General features: G+C 35.5%; 2 protein-coding genes and 2 long non-coding RNA genes across 13 annotated transcripts; 2 read left to right on the forward strand and 2 right to left on the reverse strand.

Annotated features, from left to right (window-relative positions):
• Positions 1-291: 291 nt before the first annotated feature.
• LOC110797097 (probable phosphoinositide phosphatase SAC9) lies at positions 292-4,800 on the forward strand. Of its 6 annotated transcripts, none has more exons than XM_056830737.1 (4): positions 292-862; positions 1,633-1,782; positions 2,184-2,274; positions 3,920-4,800. In XM_056830737.1, exons 3-4 carry the CDS (start codon positions 2,260-2,262, stop codon positions 4,535-4,537), a joined length of 633 nt encoding a protein of 210 aa, XP_056686715.1. In that variant the 5' UTR covers positions 292-862; positions 1,633-1,782; positions 2,184-2,259; the 3' UTR covers positions 4,538-4,800. The 6 variants fall into 6 exon arrangements, with proteins under 6 accessions (XP_056686715.1, XP_021857887.2, XP_056686714.1 ...); XM_022002195.2 differs by having other exon boundaries at positions 1,633-1,779; XM_056830736.1 differs by having other exon boundaries at positions 1,603-2,274.
• A 1,407-nt stretch (positions 4,801-6,207) lies between these two features.
• LOC110797099 (uncharacterized) lies at positions 6,208-10,752 on the reverse strand. 4 transcript variants are annotated; one of them, XR_002535746.2, is made up of 4 exons: positions 10,278-10,670; positions 9,885-10,093; positions 9,655-9,729; positions 6,208-6,650 (listed from the first exon to the last, which is right to left on the reverse strand). It is a non-coding gene; the product is annotated as an uncharacterized lncRNA (long non-coding RNA). The 4 variants fall into 4 exon arrangements; XR_002535744.2 differs by having other exon boundaries at positions 9,885-10,060; positions 10,278-10,666; XR_008922714.1 differs by lacking the exon at positions 9,885-10,093 and having other exon boundaries at positions 10,278-10,662.
• A 657-nt stretch (positions 10,753-11,409) lies between these two features.
• Positions 11,410-23,207, forward strand: LOC110797081 (cysteine-rich receptor-like protein kinase 10). Its single transcript, XM_022002179.2, has 7 exons — positions 11,410-12,275; positions 17,860-17,991; positions 18,106-18,224; positions 19,045-19,255; positions 19,356-19,593; positions 19,956-20,106; positions 22,700-23,207. Exons 1-7 carry the CDS (start codon positions 11,441-11,443, stop codon positions 22,979-22,981), a joined length of 1,968 nt encoding a protein of 655 aa, XP_021857871.1. The 5' UTR covers positions 11,410-11,440; the 3' UTR covers positions 22,982-23,207.
• On the reverse strand, positions 12,980-15,571 carry LOC110797100 (uncharacterized). 2 transcript variants are annotated; one of them, XR_002535749.2, is made up of 5 exons: positions 15,352-15,571; positions 14,985-15,035; positions 14,124-14,190; positions 13,648-13,707; positions 12,980-13,394 (listed from the first exon to the last, which is right to left on the reverse strand). It is a non-coding gene; the product is annotated as an uncharacterized lncRNA (long non-coding RNA). The 2 variants fall into 2 exon arrangements; XR_002535747.2 differs by lacking the exon at positions 13,648-13,707 and having other exon boundaries at positions 12,988-13,394.
• Positions 23,208-23,934: the final 727 nt, after the last annotated feature.

A 23,934-nucleotide genomic window follows, 5' to 3' on the forward strand; every position in this document is an offset into this window, starting at 1 on the left:
TTTGATGACTAACCAGAGAAAAATGCTAGGTGCACCCTTATTCACACTTTAAAAGTGTCAACTTCCCTCTTTTCTCTTTTCAAAAAAAAAAAAACTGTTTTTAGACGTGGACACTTGTCAAATAAAAAACAAAACTGGGATTGCAACTACAATTTGATACTTGAAATTCTTGTTATCCGGTCTAGATTTGCACTCTCTCTGAAATAATGCACATATAGCAGCCTTATAAGTCACAACCAGATCAAATATATAGCATGAATTGTATATTGGCACGTGTGCAGATTCAAGAATACATGGCTGAAAGATAATGCATAGAAAATTAGAAATCATGACTGCATTATTAGCATGATATGCCGATACTTACCTCACCGGCATTGACTGTAATGATATGAGGTGTTAAGTTAGCCCCACACTACTACAAAATATGGTATTTCTAGACGCCAACATCTCGACGCTGCCAATGAAGGGCTGGGGGAAATTTGGTATCCCGTGTTTTGTCGACGTCTAAAGTCGTCCTACTTATTTCTCGTCCAAAAAACGCGTCGAGAGGGGTAGAAATCAGTCACTGGCAAGTCACGTGTTGCATCATTAGCCATCAATGTTCAATGCTTTGGGAGAAAATAATACCCCACTCCTTCCGTAACAACCAACCTTAGCCGCCCCATTCCCATTCCCATTTTCTCTCACATCTCTCCTCTCTAGAAACTGAAAAAGATCTTATCTTTCTCATCTCAAATTGCCTCTACTTGTAATTCATCAAAGAGAAATGTCACCGACTCAAATCGCAACATAGAATGTTATCTGATTTAGAGGAAAGGCTTCAATGTAGATCTAAACGGCAATGTTATGTCTCAAACACAAGGTAACAATCAGATTTCGGAATTTAATTTTGTCTCTTTTCGATTTTAGAATTACAAATATATCTCAAACACAATATAACAATCAATTCACATATCTCGTGTTATCTGATTTAATTCTCTCTTTTCGATTTCGGAATTTTGATGGATTTTCTGGGTTATTATTGCTTATTGTGCTTTTTGGGTTGTATATGAATTGATTTGAGTGTTTCTGAATAATTTTGAGGATTTGACAGCATTTTCCTTGGTTTAATTGATACTTGGATTGAATGCAGGGATACACTTTTTATAATAAGTTTATTTGTTGGGTCAATTTGCTGGTATTGACTTTTCTACTAAGAATTTGCTTAGCTTGGATGCAGTTCATGACCTTAATTGTTTATATTTAATTTGCAATGAAGTTTCTTTAATTTTATATTTCAACTTTGAGCTTCAACTTTCCTGCATATAATCTAACTTTCGTCTTCAAATTACACATACAAGTTCTTTTACAATTTCTTTTATCATCTGCAAATTTAATTAAAAAATAGTTTGTTTCCTTCTGACTGTTGCCGATCAGCTAAAAGGAAAATCAAAAGTGGAGTGTTCAATTAAAAGAGAACTCCAAGCAATAAAATAAAATATGTTTACAGGGCTTTGTTTTTGAATAAGACACCCATTTTTATTACTTTTGTTTCTTGCCTTAAGCATGTTAATTGTAGTGAGGTAGTTTTTAGGATTTATGCAGCTAGCTTCTATTTTTTAGGGATTTATGCAGCTAGCTTCTATTTTTTAGGGATTTATGCAGCTAGCTTCTATTCATAATGGACATCGATACATGCTTCGAATGGCTATGGAGTACGGACGGAGGTAGAATATCGAGACTGTTCTGTTCTAGATTGATGGCAATTCAGCTCTAATCTATGGCTTGAGGAAATTCAAGGTTGTATGTGCTCATTCATGAACCTTTTGTTAATCTATTTTCTTTGTTTTTTGTTATATAATAGTAACTCATGAGCTGGTGTTATAGACATTCCTCCTGGTGGACTCTCAATAGAGATTTATTGCTCCCTTAATCAGTCTAGATCGATCAGATAATTAGGTTTGATAATTTTATTTTTTTTACATTTTCACAGTTCTGTTTAAAATTTATCTCATTCTAGTGATATTCTTTCTCGTATTTTGTTCTACTTTTCCCTTGAAATAAAATTCCGACAGTTAGTGTATCAAGGCCTAACACTCGGGGTCTTATCACTCGTACCATCAGGATATCAAATTCTGCTCCAATGATAACCCTCATGATTCTTATCAATATTGCTTTCCTTGGAAAATTTGTTCAACTTGTAGGCCAAGTTCGTACAGGAAGTTCTTCAAAAGAATCTCTAGATTGTGCACAACAAAAATAGTTTTTTGTGTCTTGGTAATGGCACACAAAAGGGTAATTATTCTAATATCTTCTCATTAAACTGTTTTTTTGCATTTGATCGCTTCTCTAAATCTTCCTAAAGTGCCTTAAATACAAAAAATTTCCTGATAAACTGATCGGAAGTTCCTTAGATAGAGCTTCTGTAATCTATTCTATTGTCTTTTCTGGTTGTTCATACTTGTTTATTTGTTTTCCTGATTCAGTTTTGTTGGGTCCTATTACTGATTATACTTTGATTAACCTCCGAAAACAAAGCAATCTAATATTTTGAGACCATTTTCAAACCCATTCTATGCTGGTTTATTTCAGTTAGTTTGGTTTCAGTATTGGCTTCTTGTTGTATTCAGTAGGTGATTCTGAAATAACGCCTTTATCTAAATTGTATTGCTTTAATCATTTTTGCAAACCGTTTTTCATAGCTTCAATATGATCTAAAGTGAATTCATGCTCACGATGCTCCAAAAGTTCCATGGACTCCTTATAACCTGTAGAACACAAACGCATGGGCTTTCAGTGCCAGTGGTACTCACGATCATGAACGGATGGTAGCAACTATCTAGGATTGGAGGCATATCCCTTCACAGGAGTATAGGACAACAAGAACATATTAGCGAGTGTCTCAGAACGTCATAGCTTTGTTATTTGTGTTAGAAGCATTACTGCTTAAGAAAGATAAACCCGTCAATGCTTCTTTTATTGTAGTCAGGTCAAATCTGGAACAACTGATGAGAACAAAGGTTAGTTTCTGATGTCGAAGCAGGCGCATTAAAAAAACAAATCTTGTTGTGTCTCTTTGGGATATTGTTACTTTCTAATCCTAGATTTTCGAGACATCACCATTCAGAACCCCTTGTTATTAAATGCATGCACTCGTCTCATGATAAGACAATTGTCGTTTTTATTTAAAGCCTAAAAGAGTTTCCCTAGAGGGTAACAGTTACCTTAGGTAGCCAAGGTCAATTACTGGTTTCTGTTATGTTAGGTGGGTTGTGGAGGCAGCTTCAATGTGTAGAATTTTAGAATTTCAGGCTGGTTTCAATCCACCCCATCTCTGGATGTGAAACCATCTGATAAAGGCTTTGAACAATATATAGAGTGCTTAAAGTCCCTTACTGGTCCGCAAATGGTATGTATCTGTTATTCCATTAGTATATATATTAGTTCTTGCAGACCCGTGTCGCAATACTTTGTACCTTATAATATAATAGTTCTATGAAAATGAGATGTGATTTATGTGAGAACTCTGACTTTACTTTCTGCATTCTGCCTTCTTTGGGTTCTGATTTAGATTTTATGTGTTTTTTTCCGTAGTAGGGCAGTGAGGCCTGAAGCTTTGTTAACAGTTCGGAATTGATTTATTGACTAAATCTATTCAGTAGATCATATTGTGACTTATACCCTTTTCGACAGAAGGTGTAAATTAGTAAACTACTACATTTTCAATCTATTTACATTAATAATGTCATAGTTCTGGGATTAACTACTCACTAGTAGCTTTCACGTGTATTTATTTAGAGTGATAAACCATTTTCATGTTGATTTATATATTCAGTGAAGAAAATAGACAGGAACAAGTCTCTCTTCTGATTGTAAAATTCTAAAAGTTATCTAATTGTTTGTCGGGCTGAAATCTGAAGCATTTATTTACTTAATGCAGAGACAGAGGCAGAGGCTAAATTACATGGAAGCGATGAAACTGGAAATTGAACGCCTCCGCTTAAATCTTTCTGCTGCTGAGCGAGATAAGGCTCTATTGGCAGTTGGCACAGATCCTGCTTCTATAAATCCGAATCTGTTGCTGGATGATCTACATATGATAAGATTGTGCAGGATCACAACTAGTCTTGCAATGGTGGGACAAGCAACTATTGAAGACAAAATTACTAAATCAATTGTCCTTGAGAAAAATGACGATGATGTCATTGATTTCTGGAATGTTTCTGGTTTTAGACAGAGTTGTGCTGGCGGTGTGTGTGAGGTACATGCTGAAAATGGGGAGGCGGTGCAAATATCTACCGTGAAATCATCAGCAGATTCCTCAAGCTCTTTGTTGTGTTCTTATTGTGGGAGAAACGTTTGTCAAATATATTGTGCTGGAAGGGGAGCATCTCTGCTTGCAAGTTATAGTACAAGGGGTTCTTTAAACTCTAATGGTGGACAAGGCCATAGTGGCTCAAGCCATGGAAGCCAAGCTGACATCTATACTAATAACAACTATGTCACATCAAATGGGGTCATCTGTAAAGAGTGCTGCAGTGATGTTGTGCTGTGCTGAATGCATTGGTACTGGATTATGCCAGGGCCTTGTTAAGCTCCAGAAGAACCACTCGTGTTGGTGTTGCTGCTTTTACAGCTTTGGATAAAGTACTTGAATTTTCCTTGAATGCTTAAACTAGTAAAAGGTGTATACCTTAGCTAAATTCCCATTTGTCAGCCTTTTGTACTCGGTCAATTATTTTCTATTTTGATCACTCCCAAATAATGTTTTATTTGAGTGTCTTTAACTACACTTCTTTAAATGATATGCTTTACGCGGTACATTAATGTTTTATTATGTATATATATTATATATATATATTATATATATATATATATGTGATACATGAATAGGTACGTGGAATAAAAAGAGCTTGTATGCGATACATGAATACATGGAGAAAAAAAGCTTATACAAAACTCTTTTTGGAGTCGTGTTATAAAACACATTTAGATTAAAATTCACGACAACACATTTTTTTAGACGCTTATAAACGTAGACAATCAGTTGTCTGCTTTCTATCTAATGCAGGTACGAAATACATGCTGCTGATCAATAGAAATAGTATTGTATCCCAGAGTGAGCTACATAAACTTTTTTGGAGTAAATTTGAGTATAAATTGGCATTGAAAATAATAAAGTGCAAATTGAGACGAATGCTTTATGTCAGGTTTTGTCAATATGAAATGATTATTTTCTGGTGAAGCTCCTGCATTTATATTTTTTTTAGAACAAATTCAATTACATTTGCCGCGTTTCTGCGTAAAAGATGAGGCAATTGATATTAACATTTGCTCCATTTTTTGAACCAAATCGAGGCAAATGACTTTTTCTTTGCTGCATTTTTTTCGTGCGGCAAATGACAATTGTAAATTGCAGCCCTCAATGGTGCAGCGATCGAAAAAATGCTGCAAATGAGCTGTTTTTAAGTGCGGCAATTTAACATTATTCTACTAGTGCAGAAAACGCAACAACGTTAGTAAAGTTAATTCCACAGGTAACATCAACTGGTACACTCTCTTCCTATCAGGAATACAGGACAAATCAAGGCGTGGTACTTAAAACACTTCATAAAGGTATTGTGTGTTTCAACAAAGCTATTCAAGTTGATCCATCGGTACCTCCAAAACAACTAACCCCATCACCGAATAAAAGAAGTGATTTACTTTCCTATCCATATCTAGTACACGTGAGAATACTGTCTTTCTCCATTTCCTTTCAAGGTTCCTAGTGATCCACTAGATCATAAAGATTATTTGATGACTAACCAGAGAAAAATGCTAGGTGCACCCTTATTCACACTTTAAAAGTGTCAACTTCCCTCTTTTCTCTTTTCAAAAAAAAAAAAACTGTTTTTAGACGTGGACACTTGTCAAATAAAAAACAAAACTGGGATTGCAACTACAATTTGATACTTGAAATTCTTGTTATCCGGTCTAGATTTGCACTCTCTCTGAAATAATGCACATATAGCAGCCTTATAAGTCACAACCAGATCAAATATATAGCATGAATTGTATATTGGCACGTGTGCAGATTCAAGAATACATGGCTGAAAGATAATGCATAGAAAATTAGAAATCATGACTGCATTATTAGCATGATATGCCGATACTTACCTCACCGGCATTGACTGTAATGATATGAGGTGTTAAGTTAGCCCCAACAGAACAAGATACCCATTCACCTTCAACCAATAATGTTAAACTTCCATTATTGAACCAGTCACATCATAGTATCATACCAGACAAGAAATTGAGCAAACAACATGACAATTTTGATACCTACAACGACGAAACTGTAAAGGATGTGTGGGACGACAACACACCATAACCCCCCAACAAAAAAGGAGGTGCAAAAACAGTATATTCATAGTCACCAATCTTTGGTACCAAGTGGTAAAGGCAAACATAAGATAAGACACAACAAAAAAGAAAGGTCATACAATTACATACTGATAAACTAAGCTACATATCCAGAAAGAAACCCTTGAAAAATCTGAAAACAACAACTGCTCCGCTCTTTATATATCCACCAGCTGTGCATAGCCAGGTCATCTGACTATGTTTTAGGCTTCTGCAGAATCAGCGCCATAGACTTTATCATTACCCAAGTAAAAATCAACAAGCAGCTGTGTAAATCAAAAAAGTATTCCAAAATTTAGGAGATATTTTATCAATTCAAAGACTAATTTTGTAAATCAAACAAGTACTCAAAAATTTAGGAGAAAGTTAATCAATTGAAAATTTATCAATTGAAAGCAGGAGTCTCATTAAATCTTATCAGGAATAGGATCTCCCTTACAGTTTCTAAAGGGAGGCATGTTAAGAGCCCCCAATAGACTTGGTACTATGTCTGGCCAGAAGAAGAGATCTTCTACATAAAAGAATGTTGACAAGTGGCATAAAGTTCAGGACGACATATTCAGCACGTCTGGGTGTACGCAGCACAAGATATAGCTAAGAGCCAACAAAAAAATTAAGAATCATAACCAAACTTTGACATGAATAAACCACAGGCAGGACAACAACAACAGCCTACCTACACCCAACTACAGGGTCCAAACATCCAACCCCCCAAGTCAGCCAGGAGCTAAGTTGATGAGTCATGTCTCCAACAGAACAAAACAACCAACAATAGAGATTTCAAATCACAGAATCGCCTACCTAATATCGTATCACAAAATAGAAAAAGAAGTAGTTTTGATTTTCTATTTCATATCTCGTAGTCTCGTGTAGGTGGCGAAGGCATATAACTCTTGTTATAATAGTTTAAACATTGTTCAATTCATTACAGTCTAACAAATATTCTAAAATAATTAACTGAAAGCTCTTAGTCTTCATGTCAATCATACAATCACACAACAAGCTGTTAACAAAAACAATAGAGTCAAAGAAGAAGTGGAAGCCAAAGCACCAGTCACCCTATAGTCATCCTAAATAAATTCATATACTTTCTGGCATCAAAAACCCTAAATAACAACCTTAAACAAAGTTTGATCGGTCAAGAACAATCTTAAACTTTTGAATACTTACCCAGTATAAATGAAACCATCTCTATCCCACTTTACACATATCACAGCCAGGGTATGCCGTATGCCCATTCAGGCGCATTACACACTTACTAAACGTTATTCAGGACAGACTTACAAACTTACTTCTTTTCAAACTCCCCCGTACAATGCCCTCTTAACAGAAGTAGTTTTTTATGCAGCAGCATCCAATAACTTAAGTTTGAGGCACAAGTCAATCAGAGTATCATATATCATAGGAACACCTTATTGGTACTATACACTGTTAAACGACATAAGGCAATAAAGTTTAAATTTATTCACTCTGACAATTAGAAGTTGTCAATTCCAATCCCTAAACATATATGTTGCACATATTTGACTATGATCTAAGAAACATAAGGAACACTAAAATGCAACCACCATTAACCGACATCAGCTCATAAGATTCACAGTACATAGTATTAATTTTGCAGAAAAAATCACAACAATTGAGCTCACATCCAAACTCAGGCATTAATCTTGCTATTTCGTATGAATGTATTCCAAATTCAAAGCAACTTTAAAGGCATACCAGTTCCAAAGAAAACAATTAAAAAAAAGGTAAAATCGAAACCCTGATTCTTTCATTTACTAGTGAATCATAACCTATATACTTCTATACAGGAAGATTACTACTAATCTTACATAACACTTAGTTGGTGAGTTAAAGATACACACCCACCTTACTATACTTAGAAGACCTAAAGAAAAAATAAAAACCTCCAAACAAGGAAAAGAAGAAACAAACTATTAAACAAAATTCTTGATTAAAACCTTCAGATATTTCATCTCCGTATATAAATGTATTATACAAAGAACAAGAACACGTTAACAGAAACTATGAAAATCAATCAGCCAGCAGAAAGATTGTCTATGTAAAACATAAATCACTGAATCAACTGTAATGGACAATATATATTGTTATGGAGATAAGCTTCCGTCCTTGGTGTCTAAAAAGAACGGAAAAGGCACTGAATAAAATCTACAGTAGTATACATGGATGGATGTTCAAGTTTTGACATAATCAGAAAAGACAAAGACAAACTCTTAATGAAAACAAAGCAGTGTTCCTTTCACATAATGTTCACAGGATGCACACCGTCAGAAATCAGAATAGAAGACATGAGATTTAGATAAAATCTCAGAAGTCCTTTGACTTAAAGGTTTCTGTAATATTATTGTAAGCTATTATGAATGTAAAAAGAGTACAAGGAAATACAAGTCAACTAGATAAAGAATTCATGGCAATTTGGTTCAGTTACTCAGGAAAGCTGGACAAAGTAGAGCTTCAAGGTTCAGGAAGCATGTTTATTTTGCAGCTGTTGGTGCTGCTGTCTATCTGATCTGGAAATGTAGAAACACTAGCTTTTGGGATAGTACCATTCCCACTGTCAGTCAGAGTATGAAGGCTTTGAAGCAAATGGTTAAGAGCAGAATTCAGGTAGTTTTGCCAAAACATGTAAGCAAGAGAGATAGTGACTGGTTCACAAATTTGTAATAGCCTTTTAGGCATTCTGGTTGTGTTTTTAGAGCTTGTTTTAGTTTTGTTTTTGCTGATTCCAAAGGCATAGAGTCCAACCTAGTTGGTTTGTATGGCTTGGAGTTGGCTTAAGTTGTAATTGTTGATTCAATTAATATTATTCTCTCTTGCTTAGCAAAAAAAAAAAAAAAACTAGATAAATTTAGATTAAGTAGAATGTCACACAGAACAGTTAGTCATCATTAGCTAAACAGATTTAATAAGCATTGTGCTGGACATGCAAATTTCTGCATTTATATATCTAATTCCTTATAATTCAAGCAAGAAGACATATAAAACTGCCATAATTTGTGATTCAGATAGTTAAATTCTAAGAGAACATGAACAAATGAATGGCACAAATGATAGACAACAGAAGCGTAAAAAAACTCCCTGAATAAAATTTATACAGTTGACAAAGATTAAAAAAAAAATCACTGGTGTTGTACTGACTTCAACATCGTAACAAAAAATTAAGCATTTTCAAAAAAAAAATCAACTGAAAGCAAAGCAGCAACAACTGGAACATACAATAATAAGTCATAAAAGACGAATATGCAAAACCTCGAAAAGAGGATGGTCTCTTTGAGCAGTCCCATCTTCCAGCCTTTCACCCGGACTACTCTTTGCTACATCTAACTGTCAAATGCCAATCACAACCACATCCATAACTTCAATCCAAACACAAATTAATTGCCTCAACAAACAAACAAACAAACAAACAAACAAACAAACAAAAAAATTAATCAATCAATCAAACAAACAAACAAAAAAACTAGGGTTTGAAATTCGACCTCTGCTTGGGACACGAAATTCATCAACCTAATTGGAGGGGCTTCATCCTCAGCCATTTCTGATTATATTATTCACTCAAATTACTTCAAAGTGATTCCAAATTCAATCAGCATTTACTAATTTTCTGGTTTGCAAATTACGCCGGATAGCAACTGTAGCAGCACCAGCATTGCAACTTACAGGAGAACAGATAAATGCCAATAAATACCTTAAAAAGTCAAATTAAAGACGAAAAAATCATGAAGATAAAAATATAAAAGAAAATCTTATTGAAATTCAAATCAAATCAAACAGGAACTAACTACTCGATAAGAAAACTCAATCTAGTAGAAATTTAGATCTAGTGTTCGGATTGGAGTTAAAGAAGGCGGCGAGTAAGCAAAGAACACTACCTGCTGATGAATCGGTTGTCGATAACAGAGAGGATCGAGACTCGAGAGAGGAGATCAAATCGGAGAGATGGAAAGGGATTTAAACAGAATAATTCATCTGTGCGTCTGTGTGCGTTCTAAACTTCTAACCCCAACCATAGTAGATAAGTCGGTTGCCGAGACGACGGCGACGGGCGGAGATAACGAATATGGCGACATAAGAGGATGGAGACTCGGGAGAGGAGGCCGAGCCGAAGATATGAAAGGGGATTCCTCTGTTTGCGTTCTAACCCCAACCATTTACCAGTGTTCCTCAATTTTTATTTTTATTTTTCTTTTGTTAATGACTAACCTTCCACAACTGATCGGTTTGGAGTTTAGAGTTGGGTTTTGAGAATTTTTTTCAATTCGATGTGTTATAATGTCATAGTGCCAGGCCCATTTCTTTTAGCACTTTGTATATTTTAGCTAAGGTCGATTATTTGCACTTTCAACAAAAAGTAAACCCACGTTATTTTTTTCATTTTGGCGGCAAATACTTATTTTTGGGATTAGCCCTTATTTTTATTGCAAATATTTAATTTCCTTCTTAAAAAATTAGGTAACACTTCTTAGTGTTACCATAAAATGTTACCTGTTTTAAAAGTGTTACCGTAAAGTGTTACCTATTTGAAAAGTGTTACCATAATATGTTAACTATTTTAAAACTGTTACCATAAAATGTTACCTATGTTAAAAGTGTTACCTTGAGTGTTACATTCTAAAAAAAATGTTACCTAAGTGTTACTTAATAATCTAATAATTTTGCATTTCAAAAAGTTTTACCAACACGTGTTACATAAGCTCAATTATGTACTAGTGATTAGATGAAAGTTAGATGTGAGTACCTATTCATGCGAATAATCACTCATTTTATAGTCATAAGTCAACAATGACTAATTCAAAACCCATTGATGGTAGAGTTTTTTCGTCACCACATTTTCTTTGTAGGACCAAACTCACGAATATGTACAAGTCTATTGCTTTGCGCTAGTCCCTAGAGTCTATTGAAGTGTTTGACCCGTCTCCTTGTAGTCTTTACTTCAATAAAAGACTTAAAATATCTTTAATTCTCGTTTTAAATTAACATCCAAACAAGCTATTTTATCTCAAAGCAGAAAAAAAATAATAAAAAATTCCTGAAAATGGCTAAACAAATAAGCTGGTTTTCAGTATTCTTCTCAATTTATTTGCCATTTATTTTATTATTGATTCCCAAATCAACTAATGGTCAAAATCCCTACGCTATTTGCCCAAACACTACTATTTTCGCAAACAATAGCCAATATCAAGCCAATCTCGACACCGTCTTCCGTTATCTCTCCTCCAACGCCACCAACCCCAACGGCTACCATCAAGCCGTTTCAGGTAACGGCAATGCGGGTAGCGAGGCCGTCTACGGCCACTTCCTCTGTCGAGGGGATTTGGACACTATCTCGTGCCAAAATTGTGTTACCACTGCCACCACTACTGGCCTCCCTAGGACGCTTTGTCCTAATCGAAAAGTTGCTATCATATGGTACGACGATTGTTTGGTAAGGTACTCAAACCAGTCATTTTTTGGTCGGATGGAAACGGTCACAGGAATTATCTTAGTGAATATAAATAATGTAACTGGGAATACAACCCGGTTCGAGGAAGTTATGGGTAATATGATGAACAACGTCATTGCTGTACAAGCTCCCAATGGAGGGCAACAAAAGAAGTTTGCGACCGACGTTGTGAATTTTACGACGTTCCAAACCATTTACGGGTTGGGTCAGTGTACCCCGGATTTGAGCCCTAGTGATTGTAATACATGCTTAATGAGTGGTATTGGGCACTTTGGCATTGCTATGGGTGCACAAAGTTTGCTGTCTAGCTGTGTTGTCCGGTACGAGAACTACCCTTTCTTTAACTTGTCGTCGGTGGTCCGACCACCTCAGCCACGGCCATTATCTCCACCACAGTCTCCTACCAGTAATTCCGTCCGATCTAACGGTATGTCAATCTATGCCTCCATATCTAACTTTCGAAGTTGCATCTTTTACGTGAAATTAGACCTTATCAACTATAGTCCGTTCTGCGACTCAACCCGGTGCAAAAAAATGCTGGTTTGGAATATCTCAAATACACATTTTTAGACCAAAATCCGAGAAATCCACCCTGTACCGAGAAGCCCGTATGAAATTTATGCATTTGTTCATGAATTACTGTGTTAAATCCACTAGTGGAAAAAGGGTCATTTGCATCGCACTTTTAAGCACATTTGCGTCGCACATCGTGCGTGGCAAAAGCTCTCGACGCAAATGACTAAAAGTCATTTGCGTCGCACATTTGTGCGACGCAAATGAACCTTATTTGCGTCGCACATTTAGCAAATGTGCGTTGCAAATGACTTTTCAGCACCATGCCTGAAAAGTCATTTGCAACGCACATTAGCTAAATGTGCGACGCAAATGACTTTTCAGCACCATGCCTGAAAAGTCATTTGCAACGCACATTAGCTAAATGTGCGACGCAAATGACTTTTAGGCGAAAAAAAAAAAGTCATTTGCCACGCACATTAGCTAAATGTGCGTTGCAAATGACTTTTTTTTAAAAAAAAAAAATTCGTTTTTTAATATTTTAGTTACAACCCAATAAAAGGCAAATTCACCATAGATCACCCAACATGTTGATAACCTAACTACACTTTTAACATAAAAGTTTAAGTGAACCATAAACGAATGAGGCCCAAGATATCATTCAAGCAGATGAAAAAGAAAGTGGAGATGGAAACAATAGCCATGAGATGAGTAACTTGAATATGGAGCTGAGTAAAAACAACAACAATCTCTAGGAAGTTGATGACCAAGTTGCAAAGACAGAGAAACTTGGACTGCAACAGACTGCAGCCATAAAGTTAGTACAAGAAGCACTTAATGCAATCCTACAATATGATGCAGAGTCATTTCATCAACAGCCAAATCCAGTCCAAGAAATGGCTAATAGTTCTGTCAGAGAGAGAATTTCAACTCCTACAACCTCCATCGAAGAAAATTGCAGCTAAGGTGGTGAAATAGATGGAAAAGTGACTGGTAGATCAGCAGAAAAGCAACAGCAAACAGGTAAAAGATCCTACAAAAAGAACCAGATGAACATAAGAGTTCATGAAAACAAATGTCCAAGAGTTTCAGCAAGCTCAAAAAATTGTTTGTGCCTGCAAAATTCATCAAGGCGATGGAAAAACTGAAGAAAATAAACCCACGCAAACCACAATACTTATCTGCTGTACAAACTCATAATTCTAGTTTACAAACTTTTAATAAACTTCGCCCGTATTACATTGGAGTTGTAAGCTCCTACAACAGTTGAAGCAATAGAAACTCACCGAAAGACACCTTAAAACATTCTTCATGATAGCCATAGTACAACCTACGCAACCTGCTCTCTGTTTCATTAGAATAAACAACTTCCCAACTGATCATCACAAACCTCAGGACACTTGGAAGTTTCATTAATAATAAAACAACCATAGCAAGCAGGCATATATACACTTCCCAACTGATCATCACAAAGACTACCAACCAGAAACAACCAAAAATAAAGGTTATCCAACATCCAAGTTAGATATGGTTACATATGAAGCACCCATAATAACCAAGGTTATCCTACGTCTTCCTGACAGTCACAATATATAAAAGGAAAGATATGCCAATACAATCAAAGGGCCCAGGAAATTCATTGTGAATGAAAAAAAGAGAGCAAGCTCTAGATAATTAGTGGATGCAAGATTCTAATTTAATTTATGCAAGAAAAATACAGAACTGTAAAAATCAAAAAAAGAAAAGAAAATGAATGCAGGACCTTGCGAAAGGCATTGTTCACGGCGAGCATCAAGCTTACACTGGTTCAATTTCTCCGGCATATTCGCCTGTTACATAAAAAAACTCCATTGTCAGACCAAAATCAAACAAATTACAATATGAAATAAAAATAAAAATTTGAACCGAGAAAAAAAAAGCCGAGAAATTAAAATTGAAGCACACTAAATTATGAATTTACAGCGTTCGTGCGACACTAAGCCACAAATCTGTCCTAACTGATGTTCTAGGCTTTTTACTATAACTTTAAGCAAGTTCGTTCTGGAGTCTGGAACGACCAGTCTATGGTCAAATTGGTCGCCATTAACTGATACTATTAAGAGGACATTGTATATCACTGCACCTTATTCCCCTTCCTCATGACACATTTCTAGTCTACTTCAGAAATTAAACCAAAAATTCTCAACTTTCCAACAAAACTCTAAAAGCGCTAACCAGATCAATAACCAACCATTATTCTCAACTATAACACTAACTAACCAATCCAAATCAATAAAAACATCTATGAAATCAACAAGAAATATACCAGGAAATTAAGGGGGGAAAGAGTAAAAAAATCTAGCAAAGAAATCACAATATATCACAACAATCAATCATTCTAAAACAAACAATGCAAATTTCGGATGAAAACTAAAATTAAGAAGAAGAAAAAAAGGAAACAAAGAGAGTTACTCAAAGTCAGTAAGTAAAGAAGAAAGATACAAACTTCTATCTGAATTCATACAACTTCAAGCTGATTAACATTTGCAAGCCAAAATGTATAGCTTAATCAAGAACAAACAACAATAATTCAAAGTCTTACTATAGTCTCATACATTTTGGAAACATGAGGAATGAAACTTACCATCGGAGTAAATCTTCTTACTCCCAAACGAGACTCAATTCAGCCAAACCACTGCAACAGAACATTCAAATGAACACAATGTCAGAACAAAAAAAATCTGCGCAAAATTAACAAAAACAAATTCATAATCCCTAGCAAAATATTACGCACACTCACCCCCTCATTGTTCTAAATTATTGGAAATTAGTGACCTAATTCACGTAATTTCTCACCAAATCCCAAACCCAAAAAAAGAAACCCTAAATCTTTCAAATTAAACAAAAAAGTAACCACAAAATTCAATGAAAGTGTACCTGATTGAGTAAATAAGGGAATCAATTGAAGAATTAGGGTGAAGAAGATGGAAATTGAGGGTAAGTAAGTGTACCTGATGGAGACAGGGATCGATTCCTATTCAGTGGGCATTCTCCAATGGAGGCGGCGGCGGCGGCGGCGGCTGTGGCCTACGGTTCCAGCGAAACTCTCTCTAAATGTAGCTGCGCCTGGTGTAGGGTGAAGAAGATCGATGGAGGATGAGGGTGAAGAAGATCGAAGATCGATGGAGGATGAGGGTGAAGTCGTGAAGGTAGCTGCGCCTGTTTGTTTTGTTCTTCTACAAATTAGGGTGCAGTACGCGTGGGTGAGGAATAATTAAAAACTTCCGAATTTTTTTTACCTCCTCTGCGTCGCAGAATTACTAATCTGCGACGCAGGTGACTTAAAGAGTCATTTGCGTCGCAGATTAGTAATTCTGCGACGCAAAGGAGGTAATATTTTGCGTCGCATTATTACTAATCTGCGACGCAAATGACTCTGAGAACATTTTAGAGTCATTTGCGTCGCAGATTAATAATTCTGCGACGCAAATGACTAATTTTAAAGCTTAGAACTGTCAATTGCGTCACATGTTTAAATGTGCGAGGCAAATGTGGTGATGCAAATGATTGTTTTTCCACTAGTGATCCCAGCCCGACTCCAATTTTGATCACTTGTACAAGGAATCATATACTTCCCTGTTATACTGAGTACTAGGTACTTCCTCGGATTCTAAACACGTTCAACAACTAGAAGCTTTTACACTATTCACGTATGAACTATTGAGTACTCCCTCCGTATTTATTTAAGAGATACACTTGGCCGGGCACGGGTATTAAGAAAAAAAATTGAATGAAATAAAGTAATAAAAAAAGTGGGGTTGAGTAGATATTTTAATAAGAAAAACAAGTGGGGACCATGTCATTTCGGAGAGTGGAGGATGGGGGTGGGTTGTAGATATATTATTTAATTAGATGGTGGGGTTGATAAGTTACTCAAAATGGAAAGTGTATCTCTTAAATAAATACGGCCGGAAAAGGCAAGTGTATCTTTTAAATAAATACAGAGGGAGTATTAAGTTTAGCTTCAAATTTTCACTAATTAACATATCAAGAACAAATGCTATACCCTTATAATGGTAGAGGTGTTAATTCGGACAAACAGATCGATTTCGGGTCAAGTTCACCAGTTCGGTTTGAAACGAGTTTATTTGGGTGTCGGATCGGATCGAATCGGATCGGGTTGAAAAATTAACGGTTCGGTTCGGGTTCGGGTTCGGGTTGGTTGGCACAGGTTCATATCGGGTTGGGTTCATGTCGGTTCGGCTTAATATTAGGTCGGGTTCATGTCGGCTCGGGTCATATTGGGTTGGGTTGTAAGGGTTTAATTGGGTTGTATGAGGTCGGATTTATGTCGGGTCAGGTCAAATCGGGTCGGGTCAAGTCGGTTCGGGTTGGAGCACGTCGGATTATAAACGGGTTTAGCCGAGTTTTAACAGGTTCATATCATATCGGGTCGGTTTCATATCGGACTGGGTTCTATCGGCTCGGGTTCATGTTTGGTCAAGTCAATTCGGATGCAAATTATAAACAATATTGGGTTAGTACTAAAATCACAGTTTTCAATACGTTTATATTATAATATGGATGTCTTAATTAAGAGACAAAGGCGTAACTACATTTAAAAGTGTTTAAGTTTTAAGACAAATAGAGTGAGTGAGTATATATCATACGACTTAGTTATATCATAGATAACGACAAACTAATGACTAATAGAATGTATCACTTCGTATTCATGAAACAATTATTGATGAATTAATAACTAATAACGTAATAATTAATAATCGATAATGATGAAATAACACGTAATGAATTTGTAAAGTATGTAAATACAATTTTTTATTTTTTTTTGGTAAGCAAGCAATATAATTATTACAAGTTTATCATATATTCATATTGGTTTAAACAGCAACGAGACTAACATGTTCAACAATAAAAGGAGACAAACAAGTACAATTGTTAATTAATTAACATGTATCTAGAAACAATTCGGGTTGTAAACGGATTAGGGGTTGTAAACGGTTCAGGTTGAAACAGTTCGGGTAATAAGCGGTTCGGGTTAAAACAATTCGGGTGATAAACGGCCGGGGTTGAAACATTTTGATCATATTGTAAACGATCCGGGTTGAAACAGTTCGGGCTGTAAATAGTCCGGGTTGAAACAGTTCAGGTTGTAAACCGGTTTTTCCCGGGTTGAAATGGTTCAGATTGTAACAAAATCGGATCATTAACCATTTTCGGGTCTATTCAGTTCGGATAGAAACTGTTCGGGTTGTCGCACGACGGTTTGTTATCAGGTTCAAATCTTAATCGGATTACTGTTTTCGAGACCCTTCGGATTGAATATTATCGGATCGGATCGAATTTCGGATTCCAGCTTAAGTTATTAACGATTCAGATTCTTAACGACCGGATTAACCCAGCAAATTCAACGGTTCGGTTGAGAATTGACTAGTAAATATTGTTACATTAATCCTAAAAAATGCTTTCATGTTTTGATAATGCGATAAATTTTTGCGTAGGGAAAAGAATCTCAGCGAATGTGATTATTGCCATAGTCATTCCCATAGTGGCTATTATTGTGGCACTACTTGTAATTTGCATTTATTGCGCCAAATACAAGAAAACTAAGAAATATGACACTGCTGAAACTGGTAAGCTGGTTATATTCCCTATCTATCGTCAAACCAAGATGAAAAAGAAATACTGTACTTTCATGGCTAATTTATACTTCGTGTATGTTTTCTTTGGATATGATGATATTGAAGGTGAAGGTTTCACAACCGTCGAGTCCTTGCAATTTGATCTAGCAACACTTCAGTCTGCAACAAATAAATTTTCAATTGATGATAAATTGGGGGAAGGTGGATTTGGCGGTGTCTATAAGGTAAGATTTGCATAAGCTAACTCTCTCGTGTCCAATGATTTAAATTAAATGATTTAGTACGTTTAATCAATAAGGTATTGCATGATCTAATGGTTAAGACCGAGAGAATGTGTTTAATAGCACTATAAGAATTTGCACAAATTCTTATTTACAATGGGTGTACAATAAATATTGTACACCAAAGTAAAAGTTAACCCAAAATGCTTAAAAGTTAAGCTTATATATGTAAAAGTTATCTATTTTTAAGTGATAAATTTTTTCATTTTAGTAAAACTTATTTCTTCAAAATCACTAATAATGTATAAAATTAATCATTTAACCATTTAAAATATTTATCTATCAATTTTTTTTACTAATATAAAAGTTAATCAAAACTAGGTTAAAGTTACAAAGAAAAGGGTTAAAGTTATCTTGGTGTACAATAAATTTATTGTACACCTTGTGCGCGCAAGACCTTTTGAAGAATTTGTATCTTTTATGACAATCTAATAACGACGGGCTAAAATCCCGTCGTAAAAGGACTTTTGCGACGGGGATAAATAACGACGGGAACAACCGTCGAAAATGTCTTTTACGACGGAGTAATTACGAAATTTTCCATTAACGACGACCCTCTTTTATGACGGGTTCGCGACGGAAAATCTCGTCGTTAATCAACAATTATTGGTCTTTAGCGACGGGATTTTCCGTCGTTAAAAGTACAATATCTTGTAGTGTAGGTTTCAGGTTTGAATCACATCTTCTGTATTTGTATTTCCCTTGTGGTTCATTCTCAGCAAAATAAAAAATCGATTTAGCAGGTTTACGTTTTATTGCACAGGGTACACTATCAAACGGACAACAGATAGCAGTGAAGAGATTGTCTATAAACTCTAGTCAAGGACTACAAGAATTCAAAAATGAAATCTTAGTAGTAGCCAAACTACAACACAAAAATTTGGTGAGGCTATTGGGATTTTGTTTCGAAGGGCAAGAAAAGTTACTGGTTTATGAATATATGACCAACAAGAGCCTTGCCAATTTTCTTTACGGTACAATTATACATTTCATATCTTGCATATATGTTTAGAACTTTTCTCTTGTTCTATTGATTTCGCATTGTTTTTTAAGTACAACAATTGTAATGTACAGACCCTGAAGGTCAAGGACTACTTGACTGGGCTACGCGCTACAAAATTATAGGAGGAATAGCTCGAGGGATGCTTTATCTCCATCACGATTCTCAACTAAGAATTATACATCGAGATCTTAAGGCAAGCAATGTCTTGTTAGATGCCGATATTAATGCCAAAATTTCAGACTTTGGAATGGCAAGAATTTTCGCAGTGGATCAAAGCCAAGACAAAACAAGTAGAGTTGTTGGAACATAGTGAGTACACTACAAAAATTTGTATCTTTTATGACAACCTAATAACGACGGGTAAAAATTCCATCGTAAAAAGGCTTTTGCGACGGGGATAACAACCCAAGAAAGACGGGAACAACCGTCGCAAATGTCGTTTACGACGGGTTAATGACGGATTTTCCTTTAACGACGGCCCCCTTTTATGATGGGCTCACGACGAAAAATCCCTTCGTTAAACAACAATTATTGGCCTTTAGCGACGGAATTTCCCGTCATTAATAGTACAATTCTTGTAGTGGTATAATTCCAAATTTTCACTTGCAAAACTGTTCGAATTAGAAGTATAAAATTATGCCATTGCTTAATATATATGACACCTCTTGCAGTGGCTACATGGCGCCCGAATATGCATTGCACGGACAATTCTCTAATAAATCAGACGTTTATAGTTTTGGAGTCTTGGTCTTGGAAATTATTAGTGGCAAAAGAAACAATACATTTTATGAATCAGGAAAAGCCGAGGACCTTCTAAGCTATGTAAGTATTAAGTATTAATAGTATTTTAATTCAAGTACTTCCTCCGTTTTATAATATACTATAAGAAATTGTACTATTAATGACGGGAAATCCCGTCGCGAAAGGTCAATAATCGTTGATTAATTATACTACAAGAATTTGTATCTTTAACGACAACCTAATTACGACGGGTTAAAAATCTCGTCGAAAAACCTTTTGCGACGGGGCTAACAACCAAATAATGACGGGAATAACCGTCGCAAATGTCTTTTACTACGGGTTTACGACGGGATTTTCTATTAACGACGGCCCCCTTTTATGACGGGTTCGCGATGGGATTTCTCGTCGTTAATAGCACAATTTCTTGTAGTGTAACAACGGGATTTCCTATCGCGAACCCGTCATAAAAGGGGGTCGTCGTTAATAGAAAATCCCGTCGTTAACCCGTCGTAAAAGATATTTGCGACGGTTATTCCTATCTTTGTTTGGTTGTTAGCCCCGTCGCAAAAGGCTTTTGCGACGGGATTTTTGACCCGCCGTAATTATGTTGTCGTTAAAAATACAAATTCTTGTAGTGATAGATGCATAATTTTGACTTTCTATATTATTTATATACTAAATTCGGCCATCACTTTCTTTAGTTAAATACGAAGTATTAAATAAAAATCAGATATTTTGAAAATATATTTAAATTAACCGGAAAACAGTTAAAGTACAAAATTTGTCTTTATATATTAGTAATAAATTTGATTGTTAGAAATATGTCTTGAATCGGTCAAGTCCTCTTACTGCAACGCCCCAGCATGGTATCTATTATTTTGGACTTGGGTTATCTGTTTTGAGACTATTTTCTGTTTTTGTGTCTTTCTAGAGAGTACTACTCTCGTCGTATTTAATTAAAAGATACATTTCAAATAATCAGTCGTACTTAATTAACAACGTGTCTCCTATATGACCAGCCACACCATCAACTTGATGGTGTGACGAGAGTGCGCAGACATAATGGAGAAGGTTATTGCCTGGTTTTACTTAACAAGTGTTACTTATACATTGTATTTGCTAATGTTACTTATACATTGTATTTGCTGTTTCTTTTTTTGTTTTACTGTTGGTTTTTCAATTTCAAGTTAGAGGTTCCTTGTATAGACCGATGTTACCTGACTTTCTATGCTGGTGTTAGTTATACATTGTATTCGCTGTTACTTTTCTTGTTTTGTTACAGTTTCATGTTAGAGGTTATTTGCATAGATCGGTGTTTCTTGACTTTCTATGTTGGTGTTACTTATACATTCTATTTGTTATTACATTTCTTGTTTTATTGCAATTCTTCAATTTCATGTTAGAGATTCCTTGTAAAAAACAGTGGTACTTGATTTTCTATGCTGGTGTTATTTGATTTTCTTTACTGGTACCTATATATTCTTGTTTTATTGCATCTTATTCAATTTCATGTTGGAGGTTACTTGTATAGACTGGTGTTACTTATACATTGTATTTTCTGTTATTTTTCTTGTTTTATTGTTGGTTCTTAAATTTCATGTTAGAGGTTCGTGGTATAGACTGGTGTTACTTGATTTTCTATGTTGGTGTTACTTTTAGTTATTGTAGTTTCTTCAATTTCATGTTAGAGGTTCCTTGTATAGACTATTGTTATTTGACTTTCTATGCTGGTTTTATTATACATTGTATTCGTCGTTACTTTTCTTATTTTTATTGAAGTTTCATGGTAGAGATTCCTTGTATAGATTGCTTTATTTTATTTTCTAGGCAAGTGTACTTTTAGATTATGTTAACCAGCGCGCTGAGCTTTAAATGTGTTGGGCTTATTTGTAAATGTGAACACGTCACACCATCAAGTTGATGGTGTGGCTGGTCACATATAAGATCCGAGGTTTAATTAATAGATACACTTTCTAATTTTTGCATGTTATGATCCCCACATTCAATTTTATTAATCTTTCTCTCCTTCTCGTGGTCTCATACTTACTCACATCCTCTTTTTGATACAATAAATAATTCACCCAATATCAATTTCTTATAATAATAATAACCCACTATCATCTTATTTTAATAAATTCAACTCACCCTCCTAAAACCACGTGCTGGAAAAACTGTATCTTTTAATTAAATATGGAGGGAGCATACAAACTCTTTAGATTTAGAACCTAATTGTATTATGTAATCTGTATTCCTAAAAATCAATAAAGTTTTTTCTCTCCCCTGTCTGTGCACATAGCTTACACATTGTCATATTTTTTTTTTTTTTTTGCGGATGAATCAAAAGGGAAATATAAATTACAAAAGGGGGCGAGGGATTCCAACCTGAGAACTATAGTATACAGATCTCAATCTTAAACACTAGGCCAAGACATCATTGGTAGCTAACACATTGTTAGTGAGCAACTATAAATCTCCGTGTTCTTTATTTACGTTGTTAATTGTCTTTTATGTTTCTATTACATAGTTGTCAAAGTTAGGAAATAAATAATGTGAAAAATCAATACGATACATTTATAAAGAAATAATGGAGGAAGAATTGTTTAATTAGTAGATATAAGAGGAGAAAAAGGGGTGATTTGACTAGGTTTTTACAAGAATATTTTAAACTTTGCAGGCATGGAAACAGTGGAGAGATGGCATGCCTTTGGAATTCGTAGATCCAACGATAAGAGACTCGTGCTCAATGGATGAAGTTATGAGATGCATACACATTGGTTTGCTATGTGTTCAAGAAATTCCAGATGATAGACCTACTATGGCAACCGCAGTCCTCACGTTAGACAGCTACTCGGTTACTCTTGAGGTTCCCGTAGCTCCGATTTTCTTTACAAAGAGTAGAGTGTCAAATAAGGATTGTACATCGTCTGATCAGTCATCGACCAAGTTAGCACGTTAATTGGTATATGACGTCAAAATCACCGAGCCAGAACCCGAGTAGTAAAAATCATTTTTTATATTACTCGGTAGTACTTTGTATGTAATTCATTTTTTATAAACTGATCGGGTGATACAAGGGAAGAGCTTGAGAACGTATATATCTGATAGGTACCATTCTAAAACTAATTGATGATAGGTGAAATATCCTACCAATCTTATATGTTAGTCAATCTCTCTATATTTTAAGGGTGTAGTCTTTTAGCGTTGTAAAGTGATTACGATCATGTGATGTTTCTTGGATTAGAGCGCGTAACTCGACACTCCCCCTCACACATGCAATTTCAATTTGGCCCAGAGTATTAACGATCTAGGTCCAAGTCGTGAGATTGATTCTGATACGATGTTAAACTGACCGAGTCATACATAAGCCATACAAGAAAAGAGATTGGTCATATATAAGTGTAACGAGCCTCTATCCTAAAAGCCAATTGGTTATAGATGAAGTAGCCTATAACTCACAAACTACCTCCGTTTCGTAAAGATTTTTATTGTTACTATTTGTACAAATATTAAAACTAAATGTAGAAAAGGTGATTAAATATAATAGAATATGAATAAAATAAGAGAAATATGTAAAAAGGTAGGGTGTGTAAGTAAAAAATAATATAGGAAAAATTAGTGATGTTGTCATCCACACTTCGATTTTTTCACCGCTTTCTCTCGAAAGTTCTGTTGTTGCCCAGTTATTCCGTAAGTTTTTTTTCTTCATCCTTCTCATCTCAATTTCCGTGGTTTTCGTGATTGAGTTGTGCGGTCTACTAAAAACCCTCGCTTTGAGGTTTCCATATATACATGAGCCCTGTAGTATACAACGCGTCTTTGGTGAGACTGGTCACATCATCAACTTGATGATGTGACGCGCGCGTGGGCTTCAACACTTGAAAAACGCGCGTCCCTCAAAAAAAGGAAACG

The sequence above is a fragment of the Spinacia oleracea genome, chromosome 6, assembly GCF_020520425.1.
Source record: "Spinacia oleracea cultivar Varoflay chromosome 6, BTI_SOV_V1, whole genome shotgun sequence".
NCBI classification, from domain to species: Eukaryota; Viridiplantae; Streptophyta; class Magnoliopsida; order Caryophyllales; family Amaranthaceae; genus Spinacia; species Spinacia oleracea.

Coding starts and splice junctions, on each gene's coding strand:
- LOC110797097 (XM_022002194.2), top strand. CDS start 842: ATGTTATGTCTCAAACACAAG. Junction 863..3,919: donor TGTTATGTCTCAAACACAAG/GTAACAATCAGA, acceptor TACTTAATGCAG/AGACAGAGGCAGAGGCTAAA.
- LOC110797081 (XM_022002179.2), top strand. CDS start 11,441: ATGGCTAAACAAATAAGCTGGTTTTCAGTATTCTTCTCAATTTATTTG. Junction 19,256..19,355: donor CCTTGCCAATTTTCTTTACG/GTACAATTATAC, acceptor TGTAATGTACAG/ACCCTGAAGGTCAAGGACTA. Junction 20,107..22,699: donor CCGAGGACCTTCTAAGCTAT/GTAAGTATTAAG, acceptor TAAACTTTGCAG/GCATGGAAACAGTGGAGAGA.